This window comes from Oncorhynchus masou, chromosome 18, assembly GCF_036934945.1.
Source record: "Oncorhynchus masou masou isolate Uvic2021 chromosome 18, UVic_Omas_1.1, whole genome shotgun sequence".
Classification (NCBI taxonomy): Eukaryota; Metazoa; Chordata; class Actinopteri; order Salmoniformes; family Salmonidae; genus Oncorhynchus; species Oncorhynchus masou.
This window is the reverse complement of record NC_088229.1, coordinates 70,358,380-70,377,163: the sequence shown is the minus strand read 5'-3', so window position 1 is coordinate 70,377,163 and position 18,784 is coordinate 70,358,380. Positions and strand designations below refer to the sequence as shown.

The 18,784-nt window shown below is 46.7% G+C and overlaps 1 protein-coding gene across 2 annotated transcripts in view; it reads right to left on the bottom strand.

Moving 5' to 3' along the window:
• The window catches only part of LOC135505214 (protein shisa-6-like), a 120,961-nt gene that overhangs the window by 84,113 nt on the left and 18,064 nt on the right, over nucleotides 1-18,784 (bottom strand). For both annotated transcript variants that reach the window (XM_064924389.1, XM_064924388.1), the window contains exon 4: nucleotides 12,000-12,101. In XM_064924389.1, the coding sequence (XP_064780461.1) occupies nucleotides 12,000-12,101 (102 nt within the window). The remainder of the gene's footprint in view (nucleotides 1-11,999; nucleotides 12,102-18,784) is intronic.

Here is an 18,784-nt window from a genome sequence, read left to right as displayed (position 1 = left end):
CAAACCTTTGACTGGTACTGTGTGTTTACCTGCGTTAGAGAGGAAACACAGGTGGCAGTTAGCTAGCTCTGCAGCTACGCAATTAACACGTTGCCCATTTTTCACTATCACACGCTTCTCCCTCAATCCCAACATAATATCTCCTCCCTCTCCGTATTCAGCTGAGAATTCACCACCTGAGAGCGGCAAAGAGGGAGATGTCTACCGGTCTCTTCTCTCTAAGTGGGCTCCAGAGTGGGGCAGTCGTCTAAAGCACTGTTTGTCAGTGCTAGAAGCATCACTACAGACACCCTGGATCGAATCCAGGTTGTATCACAATCAGCCGTGATTGTGAGTCCCATAGGGTGGTGCACAATTGGCTCAGCGTGGTCTGGGTTTGGCCCGGTGTAGGCTTTCAGTGTAAATAAAAATGTGTTCTTAACTGACTTGCCTGGTAAAATGAAAAAGTGCGTTAGAGGAATCTTGCCCATATTCCTAGCTGATAATGAGTGCTCTGGCCCCATTGATCACTGAAGGATCACATTAACATGCCACTCACTGGGTATTTTCCACAGCGCTCATCTGGCAGGTCAGTGACAACACCACCCAGCATCTTTGGAGACTATGCTGTGTATGGAGGCAGAGGAGGAGGAAGAAGGTGGCTGATTGGGTTGACATTTAGAGAGTGTGTCATATAAATGAACAAAGATGGGATCTCTGTGGTTTGTGTGTCTTGACATCGTAGGAGGCTCTTCCTGTTTGTTGTTTACAGTATGTCTTTGTCTCCTTGACGACACTAGCGAAGCTTTTAAGATTCTTGGGGGAGGATGTTTTGGTCTGAGGCATCCGGTTTCTTAATCATGCACTCTGATGGTTCAGTATGTCGTTATTCTATCAAATCTGAGTCATTTCAAATCTGATTCAACTGCATCTTGGAGATGAGTGTTTTAACGACAGTGGAAGTTTTTGGGCAATGGTGGAATCATCATAATTCTCAGAATAAAAACGAAGAAAGATTTAGAAGAAAACTATTTGTCAATATGACACAACACAACCCCAGGAATGTAGAAAATGTCCTTTGGCAGTATTTCTTTCACTCGCACCTCTATCCCTCTGGTTGCTCTGAAAAGGCATTTTCCCATTTTTTTCTTACTTAATGTTCAATGTTTTCACTTATGACACTGAAAAATCTACTTCTAGTCTGGGTAAAAGGAGAGTAGTGAATGTACTCATGTACTGTAAGTCGTAGACTATATATTTTTGAGAATTCACAGTAAGCTATAAAAAAAATAAAGAGAGTTGCACATAAACTCCCAGTAATGTTGGGGGTAAATCACCAACGTTTCGGCATCACCGTGCCTTCATCAGAGCAAGGGCATAATTGCCTGCACCAAGTTATGTAGACAAACAGTGCAATTAGTGCAACTAATGACAACGGTGGTTGGTGTGTCATAATTATTAAGTTGATTAGAATGACCTGAGTGAAACTGGAAAAAGAACAACCGTTTATAGCACATTGAATATATTAGGCTATTGTTATCACATGGAGACATAATTCAATATTGTACATATTATTAGCATGGACGTACATTATTGTTTCATTCAATTTCACATACATACTTAATTGTTTTTCATTTCTTTGATACATGTCATTTTTTTGGTTCAACCATAATGCATAATAAGCATCATCATATTGGGAGAATCCTGACAAGCTATCTTCAATATTGCGACCACGCTTACAGACCACCAGCAGGGGTTCCTTGAAGAGATGTGCGATTGTTTTGTCTAATTGCAGAATATGCAAGTGCTTTTTGAGGATTGCTTTAATTTTCTCCAAACACTTTGTGTACTTGGTACAAAAGACTGTTGCGCAGTTTTTCTTATTTGGTTGAAAATGAAAATTCACAGTAAACACAACAATATTAATTAAAACTTGTCCACATGCAGATTTACTTCTCCCACTGTACTGACTGGTATCATCATTTCCACCAAAAAACAATCATCCATTGCCATGAAAACCAATTTGAGTCCATCACCAACTAGAATTAACGCTGGGCTTGACGATGTAATTAGGTAATAAATAAATAAACTGTGTGGGCGTGTAGTCTTTTGTCTAAAGTAATGACTTGGCTGAATGTTGAATCATCCTCACTGACTGGCATATGGAAGTGGAAATGACTGTCTTCAACCAATCAAAGTCTTCAAGTTGAATTTGCATGCATAGCTAGCTGTCAATCCATCTGCTCTCTGGACTGTAACTGAAAATTCCAATCAATCAAGGTGGAATGTAGTTTTAATTTCTTCCCGTAACTGAAATGGCAATTTCAATCTGGCTACTGAGTACTAAGCTTTGTATTCCCTATGGACCTCCTAGCTTGGCTAAATATATGTGACACGTCTGACAGACTCCGGTATAATGTGACAGTGATGTACTGTACTGATTTTGTTCAGGACAGTCACTGAATAGGGAAAAAGGCTAGTCAATACATAAAGTCCTGTACTTGTGACAGGCTTTGTATTATTTTCTACTTTAGGTCACAGTCATGACTACAGTTTGTTATGGGAGACTTGCAAATGCATTGCATCACCACTACTGTAGGAAGCAGAAAGACAAGAGCAGCTCTGATTTGCTCTGTGTTCAGGAGATATCTTACAAAAAAGTTTCTTAGAATTTCTGGGGACTTGAAGATCAGCTCAAACTGAATTGTAGATGTATCTTGGATCATAGTAGCTACATCAACCGAAAATGTCTACTGCAATAGCATGGCTGAATGTTACCATTCACAGTATACAAACATACGTTAAAAAAATCTATTTGATAAATAAAGGCTCTATGTAGGGAATGGGGTTCGCTTTCGGAGACAGTGCAGGACAAAACAACAAAAGCAAAGGAATTCAAAGGAGGCATCTTGGTCGTCCAGACAGATGGCGTTGGAGAAAGGAGTGTCCCACTAGGCACAGATGTCAGTTCAACCTCCACATTTGGTTTATTTCTCTAACTAAAGTGAATATAACATGAAATCAACAAAAACATTTCTGGATTTAGGTTAAAAGTTAGGTGAAAAAAATACAAAGTTCCCTTACGTTGATGACTTTTTGCAAATCCAATTAGTTTTCCACGTCCATTCAATGTCATCACATATATTTTGGGTTGAAAAGACATGGAAACAACGTTAATTCAACCAGAATTTGCACAGTGTTGTCTGTCTCTCAGAAAGATAAAGTCCAGATAGAGAGAGAACGGTAGAGAGAGGTGGAGAGAGAGGCGGAGTCAGGGCCAGCACGTCTCTAGACTACTGAACAGATGGCTATTCACCACTCAGAGAGAGGAGGAGAGATAGGAGGAGAGAGAGGAGGAGAGAGAGGAGGAGAGAGAGGCGGAGTCAGGGCCAGCACGTCTCTAGACTACTGAACAGATGGCTATACACCCCTCAGAGAGAGGAGGAGAGATAGGAGGAGAGAGAGGCAGAGAGAGAGGAGGAGAGAGGCGGGGAGAGAGGAGAGCGAGGCGGAGAGAGAGGCGGAGAGAGAGGAGGAGAGAGAGGAGGAGAGAGAGGCAGAGAGATTGAGGAGGAGAGAGAGGCGGAGAGAGAGGCGGAGAGAGAGGAGGAGAGAGAGGAGGAGAGAGAGGCAGAGAGAGAGGAGGAGAGAGGCGGAGAGAGAGGAGAGCGAGGCGGAGAGAGAGGCGGAGTCAGGGCCAGCACGTCTCTAGACTACTGAACAGATGGCTATTCACCCCTCAGAGAGAGGAGGAGAGAGAGAGGAGGAGAGAGAGGAGGAGAGAGAGGAGGAGAGAGAGGCGGAGAGAGAGGCGGAGTCAGGGCCAGCACGTCTCTAGACTACTGAACAGATGGCTATTCACCCCTCAGAGAGAGGAGGAGAGATAGGAGGAGAGAGAGGAGGAGAGAGAGGAGGAGAGAGAGGCGGAGAGAGAGGCGGAGAGAGAGGCGGAGAGAGAGGCGGAGTCAGGGCCAGCACGTCTCTAGACTACTGAACAGATGGCTATTCACCCCTCAGACTACATCTGTCCTGTCTTCTTCACACATCTACAAGAAGAGGAAGGCTGTTAATTTGCCAAGCAAGTATTTTCAGATGTATCTTCAAAACACACTTGTAATGTAATCTTGTGTTTTTTTTTGATTGTGAATTCATTCATCTTTCACCCTTGAGTCAGTCATGCAAGAGCTACGTTTTCCGTGAAATACCATGAGAATATTTAGCCTAGTCCCCAATACATCAGATAACTGATCGGCTCACCACACCGTGCTACTTTTTTACAACTGCTTTACGTCAGCCCAATCTCTGAGGATTTATTCTACGTATGTAACTGTATAAGGATAATGAAACAGGAGGACTTCTCAACATAAAATGTATTATACATATCAAGTTATAGTCAAATGCTGTATGGACAATTATATTTACCACCTGTTCTTTCTATTCAGTACTTCCAAAAGTTTGGAAATGTCTATATTGTATTTTTGCTTTTGGATTAAATAGTAGTTAAAGTGACTACATACTTGTGAAAATGTACCACATACTTGTGAAAATGTAGAGCATATTTGTGAAAATATAGTAGGTTCTTGTGAAAATGTAGAACATATTTGTGAAAATATAGTAGGTTCTTGTGAAAATGTAGAACATATTTGTGAAAATATAGTAGGTTCTTGTGAAAATGTAGAATATATTTGTAAAAATATAGTAAGTACTTGTGAAAATGTAGAACATATTTGTAAAAATATAGTTAGTACTTGTGAAAATGTAGTAAGTACTTGTGAAAATGTAACACATGGTTCTGAAAATGTAGAGCATATTTGTGAAAATATAGTAGGATCTTGTGAAAATGTAGAACATATTTGTGAAAATATAGTAGGTTCTTGTGAAAATGTAGAACATATTTGTAAAAATATAGTAAGTACTTGTGAAAATGTAGTAGATACTTGTGAAAATGTAGTAGATACTTGTGAAAATATAGTAAGTACTTGTGAAAATGTAGTAGATACTTGTGAAAATATCGTAAGTACTTGTGAAAATATAATAGATACTTGTGAAAATGTAATAGATACTTGTGAAAATGTAGCACAAACTTGTGAAAATTGCTCCAAAGTTGTATAAACTGTAAGAGTGAGCTGAAACAAGAATGTATGATCGTGCGGGCGCAAAACCACAAATCACTGTTTGACAAGAGAATCTGAGTGTCTGAGGAAAGCTTTCTACAGTCTAACCATCACCATTCTCTCTGTGTTTCTCTCTCACTCACACACACACACACACACACACACACACACACACACACACACACACACACACACACACACACACACACACACACACACACACACACACACACACACACACACACACACACACACACACACACACACACACACACACACACACACACACTTTGTACAAGCGTAAGACAGATTTAGCCTAAATGTAATTTGCTGTAGAGGAAGACATGCGTGAACTCCTTTTTTGGGGACCGAGTGTGGTTGTGGACCCAGTGTTGTGGTGGACCCAGTGTTGTGGTGGACCCAGTGTTGTGGTGAACCCAGTGTTGTGGTGGACCCAGTGTTGTGGTGGACCCAGTGTTGTGGTGGACCCAGTGTTGTGGTGGACCCAGTGTTGTTGTGGACCCAGTGTTGTGGTGAACCCAGTGTTGTGGTGGACCCAGTGTTGTGGTGGACCCAGTGTTGTTGTGGACCCAGTGTTGTGGTGGACCCAGTGTTGTGGTGGACCCAGTGTTGTTGTGGACCCAGTGTTGTGGTGGACCCAGTGTTGTGGTGGACCCAGTGTTGTGGTGGACCCAGTGTTGTTGTGAACCCAGTGTTGTGGTGGACCCAGTGTTGTGGTGGACCCAGTGTTGTGGTGGACCCAGTGTTGTGGTGAACCCAGTGTTGTGGTGAACCCAGTGTTGTGGTGGACCCAGTGTTGTGGTGGACCCAGTGTTGTGGTGGACCCAGTGTTGTGGTGAACCCAGTGTTGTGGTGAACCCAGTGTTGTGGTGGACCAAGTGTTGTGGTGGACCCAGTGTTGTGGTGGACCCAGTGTTGTGGTGGACCCAGTGTTGTGGTGGACCCAGTGTTGTGGTGGACCCAGTGTTGTTGTGAACCCAGTGTTGTGGTGGACCCAGTGTTGTGGTGGACCCAGTGTTGTGGTGGACCCTGTGTTGTGGTGGACCCAGTGTTGTGGTGGACCCAGTGTTGTGGTGGACCAAGTGTTGTGGTGGACCCAGTGTTGTGGTGGACCCAGTGTTGTGGTGGACCCAGTGTTGTTGTGGACCCAGTGTTGTTGTGGACCCAGTGTTGTGGTGGACCCAGTGTTGTGGTGAACCCGGTGTTGTGGTGGATCCGATGTTGTGGATCCGGTGTTGTGGTGAACCCTGGCAGGCAGGCACACACACACACACACACACACACACACACACACACACACACACACACACACACACACACACACACACACACACACACACACACACACGCACACACACACACACACACACACATATACACACACATTCACACGCACTCACTCACTCACACACACACGCTCACACACACACTCACAGTGCCTGTAATTAGCAACTAAACACACACACACACATACACACTCACACATACACAGACAAACACTCACACTGCCTGTAATTAACTTCTAAACACGCACACATATATACACACACACACACACACACACACACACACACACACAAACTCACACATACACATACTCACACGCACTGTAATTAACACGCCAAACAGACTGCAGCTTATTCAACATCAACGAGATCACGATTCACAGTTTGGTTCTGACTAACTCAGGAAATTATGTTGTGGTCTTGGTTCAATAGCGTGACTCAGTATTCTGTTCTAGCCTTTAGCCACGGCACAGTACAAAATCAACTGTTTCCCTCCATTTTGGAGACTAATGTCCAGAGACCTGAAAGGGCAGGCTTGGATAAAGCTAATCACTGATCTCTGCTCAGCGCAATATCCCCTGTTCGTAAGAGAGAGAAAGAGGAGAGGGGTGAAAGAAGACAGAGAAACAGGAGAGGGGTGAAAGAAGACCGAGGAAGAGGAGAGGGGTGAAAGAAGACAGAGAAAGAGACAGAAAGAGGAGAGGGGTGAAAGAAGACAGAGGAAGAGACAGAAAGAGGAGAGGGGTGAAAGAAGACCGAGGAAGAGAGAGAGAGAAAGAGGAGAGGGGTGAAAGAAGACCGAGAAACAGGAGAGGGGTGAAAGAAGACAGAGAAACAGGAGAGGGGTGAAAGAAGACCGAGGAAGAGAGAGAGAAAGAGGAGAGGGGTGAAAGAAGACAGAGAAAGAGACAGAAAGAGGAGAGGGGTGAAAGAAGACAGAGGAAGAGACAGAAAGAGGAGAGGGGTGAAAGAAGACCGAGGAAGAGAGAGAGAGAAAGAGGAGAGGGGTGAAAGAAGACAGAGGAAGCGAGAGAAAGAGGAGAGGGGTGAAAGAAGACCGAGGAAGAGAGAGAGAGAGGAGAGGGGTGAAAGAAGACCGAGGAAGAGAGAGAGAAAGAGGAGAGGGGTGAAAGAAGACAGAGGAAGAGAGAGAGAGAAAGAGGAGAGGGGTGAAAGAAGACCGAGGAAGAGAGAGAGAAAGAGGAGAGGGGTGAAAGAAGACAGAGAAAGAGACAGAAAGAGGGGAGGGGTGAAAGAAGACCGAGGAAGAGAGAGAGAGAAAGAGGAGAGGGGTGAAAGAAGACAGAGGAAGCGAGAGAAAGAGGAGAGGGGTGAAAGAAGACCGAGGAAGAGAGAGAGAAAGAGGAGAGGGTTGAAAGAAGACCGAGGAAGAGAGAGAGAAAGAGGAGAGGGGTGAAAGAAGACAGAGGAAGCGAGAGAAAGAGGAGAGGGGTGAAAGAAGACCGAGGAAGAGAGAGAGAAAGAGGAGAGGGGTGAAAGAAGACCGAGGAAGAGAGAGAGAAAGATGAGAGGGGTGAAAGAAGACCGAGGAAGAGAGAGAGAAAGATGAGAGGGGTGAAAGAAGACCGAGGAAGAGAGAGAGAAAGAGGAGAGGGGTGAAAGAAGACCGAGGAAGAGAGGGAGAAAGAGGAGAGGGGTGAAAGAAGACCGAGGAAGAGAGAGAGAAAGAGGAGAGGGGTGAAAGAAGACCGAGGAAGAGAGAGAGAAAGAGGAGAGGGGTGAAAGAAGACCGAGGAAGAGAGAGAGAAAGAGGAGAGGGGTGAAAGAAGACCGAGGAAGAGAGAGAGAAAGATGAGAGGGGTGAAAGAAGACCGAGGAAGAGAGAGAGAAAGAGGAGAGGGGTGAAAGAAGACCGAGGAAGAGAGGGAGAAAGAGGAGAGGGGTGAAAGAAGACCGAGGAAGAGAGAGAGAAAGAGGAGAGGGGTGAAAGAAGACCGAGGAAGAGAGAGAGAAAGAGGAGAGGGGTGAAAGAAGACCGAGGAAGAGAGAGAGAAAGAGGAGAGGGGTGAAAGAAGACAGAGAAAGAGAGAGAGAAAGAGGAGAGGGGTGAAAGAAGACCGAGGAAGAGAGAGAGAAAGAGGAGAGGGGTGAAAGAAGACAGAGAAAGAGACAGAAAGAGGAGAGGGGTGAAAGAAGACCGAGGAAGAGAGAGAGAAAGAGGAGAGGGGTGAAAGAAGACCGAGGAAGAGAGAGAGAAAGAGGAGAGGGGTGAAAGAAGACAGAGAAAGAGACAGAAAGAGGAGAGGGGTGAAAGAAGACCGAGGAAGAGAGAGAGAAAGAGGAGAGGGGTGAAAGAAGACCGAGGAAGAGAGAGAGAGAAAGAGGAGAGGGGTGAAAGAAGACAGAGGAAGCGAGAGAAAGAGGAGAGGGGTGAAAGAAGACAGAGAAAGTGAGGGATGTACAACCTAGATCTACTGTCACCAAACGTAGTTTGTTTGTTTGCATATTTTTGCAAGTTAGCCCAGGATATTTGTTTTTGTATTCTACGTGCTCAGATCCCAGTCTGGAAATGTGCTTGTTCTGCAACGAAAAATATCGGACAACCCATTGTTACAAAACACAAATGTAACCGCAGAAATCTGGGATACTAAACCATACACCATACTGCCTCACAAACATACAGCTTGGGATGGAAGCAGATGGAGAATTGCCTGTGATGTTGGGAGAGAGAGACTAAAAACTAAAAAAGAATCCTAGATATATAATCTAGCAGTGATTCTCATAACTTATGTTTCATGTGGGAACTACAAAGATGAGAGAGAGAGATAGAGAGAGAGGGAGAGAGGGAGAGAGAGACTGGATGAATACCATTGTGAACAGTCCTGCCTTGAGGGACCACAACACACTGAGACACAAAAAAAGGAGAAAAGATGGAAACTGCTAATTTTATGTGAACAATAAAAGATTTTTCTCTCAATAGAACAACAGAAGTGAAGTAGAAATGCCCCTCTGTCTTGTCCCTCTCTCCATTCCTCTGCAGTTGGTTGGCCGAGCCAAACCGTGACACCTCTCGGTGAGGAAGAGAGATATTGATTTATTGGAGGATCACCTGATGCTGACCTGGTCCCATTTCAAGCCTCCATCCGTTCCTCCAGCCCAACAGAGAACAGGGTTTATGGGCAGGCAACAGACCAGACGTCAGCCAAACCCAAGGATAAATCTTTACTGTGTAAATCTGCAGAGCCGCACAGATTAAATCAATGACAGATTCCTCATCTGATGTAATTAATATGATGAACATGGAATCAGGACGTTTTGACAGCGTGAAAATAGATTGTATGAATCTCCCAGTGTATAATAATTTATATAACTTCTCCTTTTGGCTCTACTGTACAGTACAGTGCTGCTACCGTCCCAAAAGACTGCTGCTACCGCCCAAAAGACTGCTGATACCACCCAAAAAGACTGCTGATATCGCCCAAAAGACTGGTGATATCACCCAAAAAGACTGCTGATACCGCCCAAAAAGACTGCTGATACCGCCCAAAAAGACTGCTGATATCACCCAAAAAGACTGCTGATATCACCCAAAAAGACTGCTGATACCGCCCAAAAAGACTGCTGATACCGCCCAAAAAGACTGCTGATACCGCCCAAAAAGACTGGTGATATCACCCAAAAAGACTGCTGATACCACCCAAAAAGACTGCTGATACCACCCAAAGAGACTGCTGATACCGCCCAAAAAGACTGCTGATATCGCCAAAAAGACTGCTGATATCACCCAAAAGACTGCTGATATCACCCAAAAGACTGCTGATACCGCCCAAAAAGACTGCTGATACCGCCCAAAAGACTGCTGATACCACCCAAAAAGACTGCTGATACCACTCCAAAAAGACTGCTGATACCGCCCAAAAAGACTGCTGATACCACTCCAAAAAGACTGCTGATACCGCCCAAAAAGACTGCTGATACCACTCCAAAAAGACTGCTGATACCGCCCAAAAAGACTGCTGATACCACTCCAAAAAGACTGCTGATACCACCCAAAAGACTGCTGATACCACCCAAAAAGACTGCTGATATCGCCCAAAAAGACTGCTGATACCGCCCAAAAAGACTGCTGATACCGCCCAAAAAGACTGCTGATACAACCCAAAAGACCATAAATCATGAGGACGGACAACACTTGGCTGTGTGTTGACTTCAAGTAGTCAAACTTCCGATGTAACAGATGCATTATACTTCTCCAGATGGCACTGTATATGTAGAAGCCATAGTTTAGCTAGACAAAGTGCAGGAGATGGACACACACACACTGGCGTACGACACACCCCCGCACCCCCCACCACACACACACACACACACACAATTTGTTGCATGACATATCCATAGTGTGACATAAAGGCTGTAGATAGAAGAGAATTTATCACAACAGGCCAGTCTACTGATCACTATTTAACACACGGGGAAACTCAGGGCTGAGCAAATGACAACCGTCTGGAGGGAGGGAGGGAGGGAGGGAGGGAGGGAGGGAGGGAGGGAGGGAGGGAGGGAGGGAGGGAGGGAGGGAGGGAGGGAGGGAGGGAGGGAGGGTGGGTGTGTGTGTGTGTGTGTGTGTGTGTGTGTGTGTGTGTGTGTGTGTGTGTGTGTGTGTGTGTGTGTGTGTGTGTGTGTGTGTGTGTGTGTGTGTGTGAGAAACATAGAGAGAAGGGTGATGGTTAGACTGTAGAATAGCTTTCCTCAGAGACACTGGTTCTCTTGTCCAACAGTCTGATTTGTGGTACTGAAGCACAGATAGCTACGGACTCCTATATGCCTGGAAATATTGAATATACCCCAACGGTGATAATAATGCATAACAAAGCCGAGTTAGCAGGTTAGAACGTAAAGCAGGTTACAGAGAGAGAGAGAGAGAGAGAGAGAGAGAGAGAGAGAGAGAGAGAGAGAGAGAGAGGGAAAGAGAGTGAGAGAGGGAAAGAAATAGCAACAGAGAGAGAGACAGAGAGAGGGAGAGAGAGAGAGGGAGAGAGAGAGAGTGAGGGAGAGAGAGAGTGACAGAGAGAGAGTGACAGAGAGAGAGAGAGAGCGATAGAGAGAGAGCGACAGAGAGAGCGAGAGATAGAGAGAGTGAAATAGAGGGAGACAGAGAGAGAAATAGAGTCAGAGAGAGAGGGAGACAGAGAGAGTGAAATAGAGCGAGACAGAGAGAGAAATAGAGTCAGAGAAAGAGGGAGACAGAGAGAGTGAAATAGAGGGAGACAGAGAGAGAAATAGAGTCCGAGAGAGAGGGAGACAGAGAGAGTGAAATAGAGGGAGACAGAGAGAGAGACAAAAAGGGGGGGAAGAAAGATAGAAAGAGGGAGGAAAGCTGAAGAGAAGTATAGTACCAGAAGTATAGTACCAGAAATATAGTACCAGAAATATAGTACCAGAAATATTGTACCAGAAGTATAGTACCATTGTTGACTCAGCAGAAGGAGACTCTTGGTCTGATCTGTGTATGGAGGGATAGTGATTGGTGGATATATTTGTATAGCTAAGATTTGTAAGGGTAAGAGGTTAGATAGAGGTGGATAGAAAAGATTAAAGATTATATAGAGCAAGAAAAATAAGATCTAGAAAAGTACTGTACCTTTGGGCTGGCCGCGTCCCAACGTGACAAACCCAGAGGAGATGAAGGTATGAAGGTCGTGACCTCCACTGCTGCGGACACTCTCCTTCCCGTAGTGGAGACCTGCAAGAGCCAATCACAGAGTCAGGATTCTTCCAAAGACTGCTTCAAGCAAAGCTGATTTTTCTACTGATTTAATACGTTTTTTGGTTTAAACCTCTTCTTCTCTTCTTCGGAACCACCACCAAACTTCAGACACTATGTCATACATTAATTCTCACTATCACTGTTGCTATCAGAACAGTTGATCATTGTCCCATTAAACTAAAAATGGAAGAAAACTAGTCTTCAGATCCGGAAACAACTAAATATCCAAACCTATTAAAAAGCTATAGATTTTATCGGGTCACAGGCAAGACCACTGTGAACCCAATCATGCTTCCCTTACCAGAGGTTACCATAGCTTCAGATATCATGTCTTAGGTCTACCCCACTGGGAACAGATATCATGTCTTAGGTCTACCCCACTGGGAACAGATATCATGTCTTAGGTCTACCCCACTGGGAACAGATATCATGTCTTATATCTACCCCACTGGGAACAGATATCATGTCTTAGATCTACCCCACTGGGAACAGATATCATGTCTTAGTTCTACCCTGCTAGGAACAGATATCATGTCTTAGGTCTACCCCACTGGGAACAGATACCATGTCTTAGGTCTACCCCACTGGGAACAGATATCATGTCTTAGATCTACCCTGCTGGGAACAGATATCATGTCTTAGATCAACCCCACTGGGAACAGATATCATGTCTTAGATCTACCCTGCTGGGAACAGATATCATGTCTTAGATCTACCCCACTGGGAACAGATATCATGTCTTAGATCTACCCTGCTGGGAACAGATATCATGTCTTATATCTACCCCACTGGGAACAGATATCATGTCTTAGATCTACCCCACTGGGAACAGATATCATGTCTTAGATCTACCCTGCTGGGAACAGATATCATGTCTTAGATCTACCCTGCTGGGAACAGATATCATGTCTTAGATCTACCCTGCTGGGAACAGATATCATGTCTTAGATCTACCCTGCTGGGAACAGATATCATGTCTTAGATCTACCCTGCTGGGAACAGATATCATGTCTTAGATCTACCCTGCTGGGAACAGATATCGTGTTGCAAGGACACACAAACCCTGCCTGCGTAACCTTTATCATGGGCACGCCACATTCCTGACCCCAGCAGGTGTCCTGTGAATGTAAAAGCTCTCGTCAATCCCCTTCTCCTAATTCCTTTCCCATCTCATTAGGTGCGACAGCGTGAAGCGCCGCGAGGGAAAGGGCTGTGCGTTGTGAATGTATCGTCCGTGACATAAGGATACGAGACTTTCACCTTCAACCTTTTGCATGTGACGTATCAGGTGATTAAGGTACTGTGCCGTTCACACGTGAGAATAACGTTTTTGTTTCTTCGATCGTACCTTTTCTAGTTCCCGGCTCTACGTTCTTTTGTGAGCAGAATAATGTGAATAATCGGATCATTTCATTATGATGGAATGAGTGGGAGAGGTGTTGTCGTGTAGCTCAGAGGGACTGGCAAGGTTATTCATCTCCAAGGGCGATGAACCTTTACCACAGTGAGGAAGACGGAGGTCATTTACATGGTACAGTCAGCTCGCTGTCTACTGTGGAGAGGGCATGGTGACATGCACGTAATCTCTAGCATATACTCTCTCTCTCTATATATATATATAAATATCTCCTCCCTCTCTCCCCCTTTCTCTCTCTCCCTCTCTATCTTTCTCTCTCTTAGGTCTAAGACACGATACCCCCTTTATCCCTCTCTCTCTCTTTCTCCCTCTCTCTCTTTATCCCTATTTCTATTTTTTCTATATTTTCTCTCTCTCCTCCTCTCTCCCCCTTTCTCCAGCTCTCCCCTCCCTCCCTCTCTCTCTCTCTCTTTCTATATTTTATCTCTCTGTCACCCTTTCTCTCTCTCCCCCTTTCTCCCTCTCTCCCCTCCCTCTCTCTATTTCTCTCTCCCCCTTTCTCCCTCTCTCACCTCCCATCCTCTCTCTCTCTCTCTCCCCTTTCTCCCTCTCTCCCCTCCCCCCTCTCCTCTCTCTCTCTCTCTCTCCTCTCCCCTCTCTCTCTCTCTCTCCCCCTTTCTCCCTCTCTCCCCTCCCCCCTCTCCCCTCCCCCTTTCTCCCTCTCTCCCCTCCCTCTCTCTCTCTCTCTCTCCCCTTTCTCCCTCTCTCCCCTCCCTCTCTATCTACCCCTTTTTCTCCCTCTCTATCTCCCCCCTTTCTCCAGCTCTCCCCTCTCTTTCTCCAGCTCTCCCCTCCCTCTCCTCTCTCCCCCCTTTCTCCAGCTCTCCCCTCCCTCTCTCTCTCTCTCTCTCTCTCATTTTATCTCTCTGTCCCTCTTTCTCTCTCTCCCCCTTACTCCCTCTCTCCCCTCCCTGTCTCTATTTCTCTCTCCCACCCTCTCCCCTCCCCCTCTCTCTCTCCCCCCCTTCCTCCCCTCTCTCCCCTCCCTCCCTCTCTCTCTCTCTCTCTCTCTCCCCCTTTCTCCCCTCCCTCCCTCTCTCTGTCTCTCTCTCTCTCTCATTTTATCTCTCTGTCCCTCTTTCTCTCTCTCCCCCTTAGTCCCTCTCTCCCCTCCCCTCTCTATTTCTCTCTCTCCCCTCTCTCCCCCCCCCTCTCTCTCCCCCTTTCTCCCTCTCTCCCCCTCCCTCTCTCCCCTCCCTCTCTATCTCCCCCTTTCTCCCTCTCTCTCCCCTCCCTCTCTCTATTTCTCTCTCCCCTTTCTCCCTCTCTCCCCTCCCCCTCTCTCTCTCCCTCTCTCCCCTTTCTCCCTCTCTCCCATCCCCCCTCTCTCTCTCTCCCCCTTTCTCCATCTCTCCCCCCTCCTCTCTCTCTCTACCCCCTTTCTCCCTCTCTCCCTCCCTCTCTCGCTCTCTCCCTCTCTCCCCCTTTCTCCCTCTCTCCCCTCCCTCTCTATCTCCCCCTTTCTCCCTCTCTCCCTCCCTCTCTATCTCCCCCTTTCTCCAGCTCTCCCCTCCCTTTCTCCAGCTCTCCCCTCCCTCCCCCCTCTCCCCCTTTCTCCCTCTCTCCCCTCCCTCTCCCTCTCTCTCCCCTCCTTTCTCCAGCTCTCCCCTCCCTCTCCCTCTCTCTCTCCCCCTTTCTCCCTCTCTCTCTCTCTATATTTCTCTCTGTCCCCCTTTCTCTCTCTCTCCCTTTCTCCCTCTCTCCTCTCCCTTTCTCTATTTCTCTCTCCCCCTTTCTCCCCTCTCCCCTCCCCCTCTCCCCCCTTTCTCCCTCTCTCCCCACCCTCTCTCTCTCTATTTCTCTCTCTCTCCCCTTTCTCCCTCTCTCCCCCCCTTTCTCCCTCTCTCCCACTCTCTCTCCCCCTTTCTCCCTCTCTCCCTCCCCCTCTCTCTCCCCCTTTCTCCTCTCTCTCCCCTCCCTCTCTCTCTCTATTTCTCTCTCTCCCCCCCCTTTCTCCCCTCTCTCCCTCCCTCTCTCCCCCTCTCCCCCTTTCTCCCTCTCTCCCTCTCTTTCTCACCCCCTTTCTCCCTCTCTCCCCTCCCTCTCTCTCTCCACCACGTTCTCCCTCTCTCCCCTCCCTCTCCTCCACCTTTCTCCCTCTCCCCCCTTTCTCCCTCTCTCCCTCTCTCTCCCCCCCCTTTCTCCCTCTCTCCCCTCCCCTCTCTCTCTCCCCCTTTCTCCCTCTCCCTCCCCCCCTCCCCCCCCTTTCTCCCTCTCTCCCCTCCCTCTCTCTCTCTCTCTCTCTCCCCCTTTCTCCCTCTCTCCCCTCCCTCTCTATCTCCCCCCTTTCTCCCTCTCTCCCCTCCCTCTCTCTATTTCTCTCTCCCCCTTTCTCCCTCTCTCCCCTCCCCCCTCTCTCTCCCTCTCTCCCCCTTTCTCCCCTCTCTCCCTCCCTCCCTCTCTCTCTCTCTCCCCCTTTCTCCCTCTCTCCCGTCCCTCTCTCTCTCTCTCCCCCTCTTTCTCCAACTCTCCCCTCCCTCTCTCTCTCTCTCTCTCTCCCTCTCTCCCCCTTTCTCCCTCACTCCCCTCCCTCTCTATCTCCCCTCCTTTCTCACTCTCTCCCCTCCCTCTCTATCTCCCCCCCTTTCTCCCTCTCTCCCCTACCTCTCTATCTCCCCCTTTCCTCAGCTCTCCCTCCCTCCCCCTCTCTCTCCCCCCTTTCTCCCTCTCTCCCCTCCCTCTCCCTCTCTCTCCCCTCCTTTCTCCAGCTCTCCCCTCCCTCTCCCTCTCTCTCTCCCCCTTTCTCCCTCTCTCTCTCTCTCTCTCTCTCTCTATTTCTCTCTGTCCCCCTTTCTCTCTCTCCCCCTTTCTCGCTCTCTCCTCTCCCTCTCTCTATTTCTCTCTCCCCCTTTTTCCCTCTCTCACCTCCCTCTCTCTCTCTATTTATCTCTCTCTCCCCCCTTTCTCCCACTCTCCCCTCCCTCTCTCCCCCCTTTCTCCCCCCCCCTTTATCCCTCTCTCCCTCTCTCTCTCCCCCTTTCTCTCTCTCTCCACCACTTTCTCCCTCTCTCCCCCTCCCTCTCCTCCACCTTTCTCCCTCTCTCCCCCCTTTCTCCCTCTCCCTCTCTCTCTTCCCCCCTTTCTCCCTCTCTCTCCCCCCCCCTCTCTCTCCCCCCCCCCTTTCTCCCTCTCTCCCCTCCCTCTCTCTCTCTATTTATCTCTCTCTCCCCCTTTCTCCCTCTCTCCCCTCCCTCTCTCCCCCTTTCTCCCTCTCCCCTTTCTCTCCCTCTCTCCCTCTCTCTCTCCCCCTTTCTCTCTCTCTCCACCACTTTCTCCCTCTCTCCCCCTCCCTCTCCTCCACCTTTCTCCCTCTCCCCCCCTTTCTCCCCTCTCTCCCTCTCTCTTTCCCCCTTTCTCCCCTCTCCCCTCCTCTCTCTCCCCCCCTTTCTCCCTCTCTCCCCTCCCTCTCCTCCACCTTTCTCCCTCTCTCCCCTCGCTCTCCCTCTCTCTCTCTCTCTCTCTCTCTCTCTCGACCACTTTCTCCCTCTCTCCCCTCCCTCTCCCTCTCTCTCCCCCTTTCTCCCTCTTTCCCCTCCCTCTCTCTCTCTCCCTCCCCCCTTTCTCCCCCTCTCTCTCGCTCTCTCTATTTTTCTCTCTCTTCCTTTATACCTTTTCCTCCCTCCCTCTCTTTCTCGATGTTCATAAATCACCCCTACAGAATAAGCACTCATCCTTTGTAAGAACCAATCTACCCATGTTGAACTGTACAATACTCCTTTTTCACGGCAACATTGCTTGACCGCTCATAAAACAAATGGGTTGAAAAGGGCTGTAAAATACTGTTACCTTAAAATCAGACATAAATGCATAATGATTCCATTATGCAAAATAACCACTACTTTAACAAGAAGTAATTGTAGGTTTCTACACTCAAAGGTCTTCATAAGATTAATTACAACCTCATACCTGCAACGCCACCGACACATCTCTCTCATATTCACAGAGAAGTGGATTTAAATGAACCATGTTGACACAGTCGGCATAGAAATACTCCTCTTTAAATGTAAGTGATGATTATCAAACCCACAAGGAGAGAGGAAGGATGGAGGGAGGGAGGTCACTGAGAAGATGTTATAGCCATGCAATTTCCTGATTAATTGGTGGGAGATTAGGAAGACAGAAAATGTAGAGGGCAGAGAGTGAATCTGATTATGAATCGTATCTTAATTAAACTAATTAAATCATAGTTTAGTAATCCAGGCAAAACTCATGCATGCTGTCCTGAAAATCTCTCCAAGCAATAAACACAGACGTGTAACACACACACACACACACACACACACACACACACTAAAGGGCTGAGGGAAATGTACCAAGGTCATGTCAAAGCGCGGTTGCCTAAAAAGCGAGAAGGTTAAATTGTTATCATGTGCTTATATACTGTTCACTCTTAGAAAAAGGGTTCCGAAAGGTTTCTTCAGCTGTCCCCCTAGGAGAACGCTTTTTGGTTCCTGGTAGAATCCCTTCTTGTTTCCAGATAGAACTCTTTTGGGTTCAATGTAGAACCCTCTGTGTAAAGGGTTCTACATGGAACTCAGAAAGGTTCTAGCTGGAACCAAAAACAGCTAATGGATGACGATATGACCTAACAGCTAGTGGATGACTGTATAACCTATATGTTGGATGACTGTATAACCTATATGTTATGTTATACAGTCATCCATTAGCTGTTATGTTATACAGTCATCCATTAGCTGTTATGTTATACAGTCATCCATTAGCTGTTATGTTATAGTCATCCATTAGCTGTTATGTTGTATTGTCATCCATTAGCTGTTATGTTATACAGTCATCCATTAGCTGTTATGTTATACAGTCATCCATTAGCTGTTATGTTATACAGTCATCCATTAGCTGTTTGGTCATATAGTCATCCATTAGCTGTTATGTTATACAGTCATCCATTAGCTGTTATGTTATACAATCATCCATTAGCTGTTATGTTATACAGTCATCCATTAGCTGTTATGTTATAGTCATCCATTAGCTGTTATGTTGTATTGTCATCCATTAGCTGTTATGTTATACAGTCATCCATTAGCTGTTATGTTATACAGTCATCCGTTAGCTGTTTGGTCATACAGTCATCCATTAGCTGTTATGTTATACAGTCATCCATTAGCTGTTATGTTATACAGTCATCCATTAGCTGTTATGTTATACAGTCATCCATTAGCTGTTTGGTCATACAGTCATCCATTAGCTGTTATGTTATACAGTCATCCATTAGCTGTTATGTTAT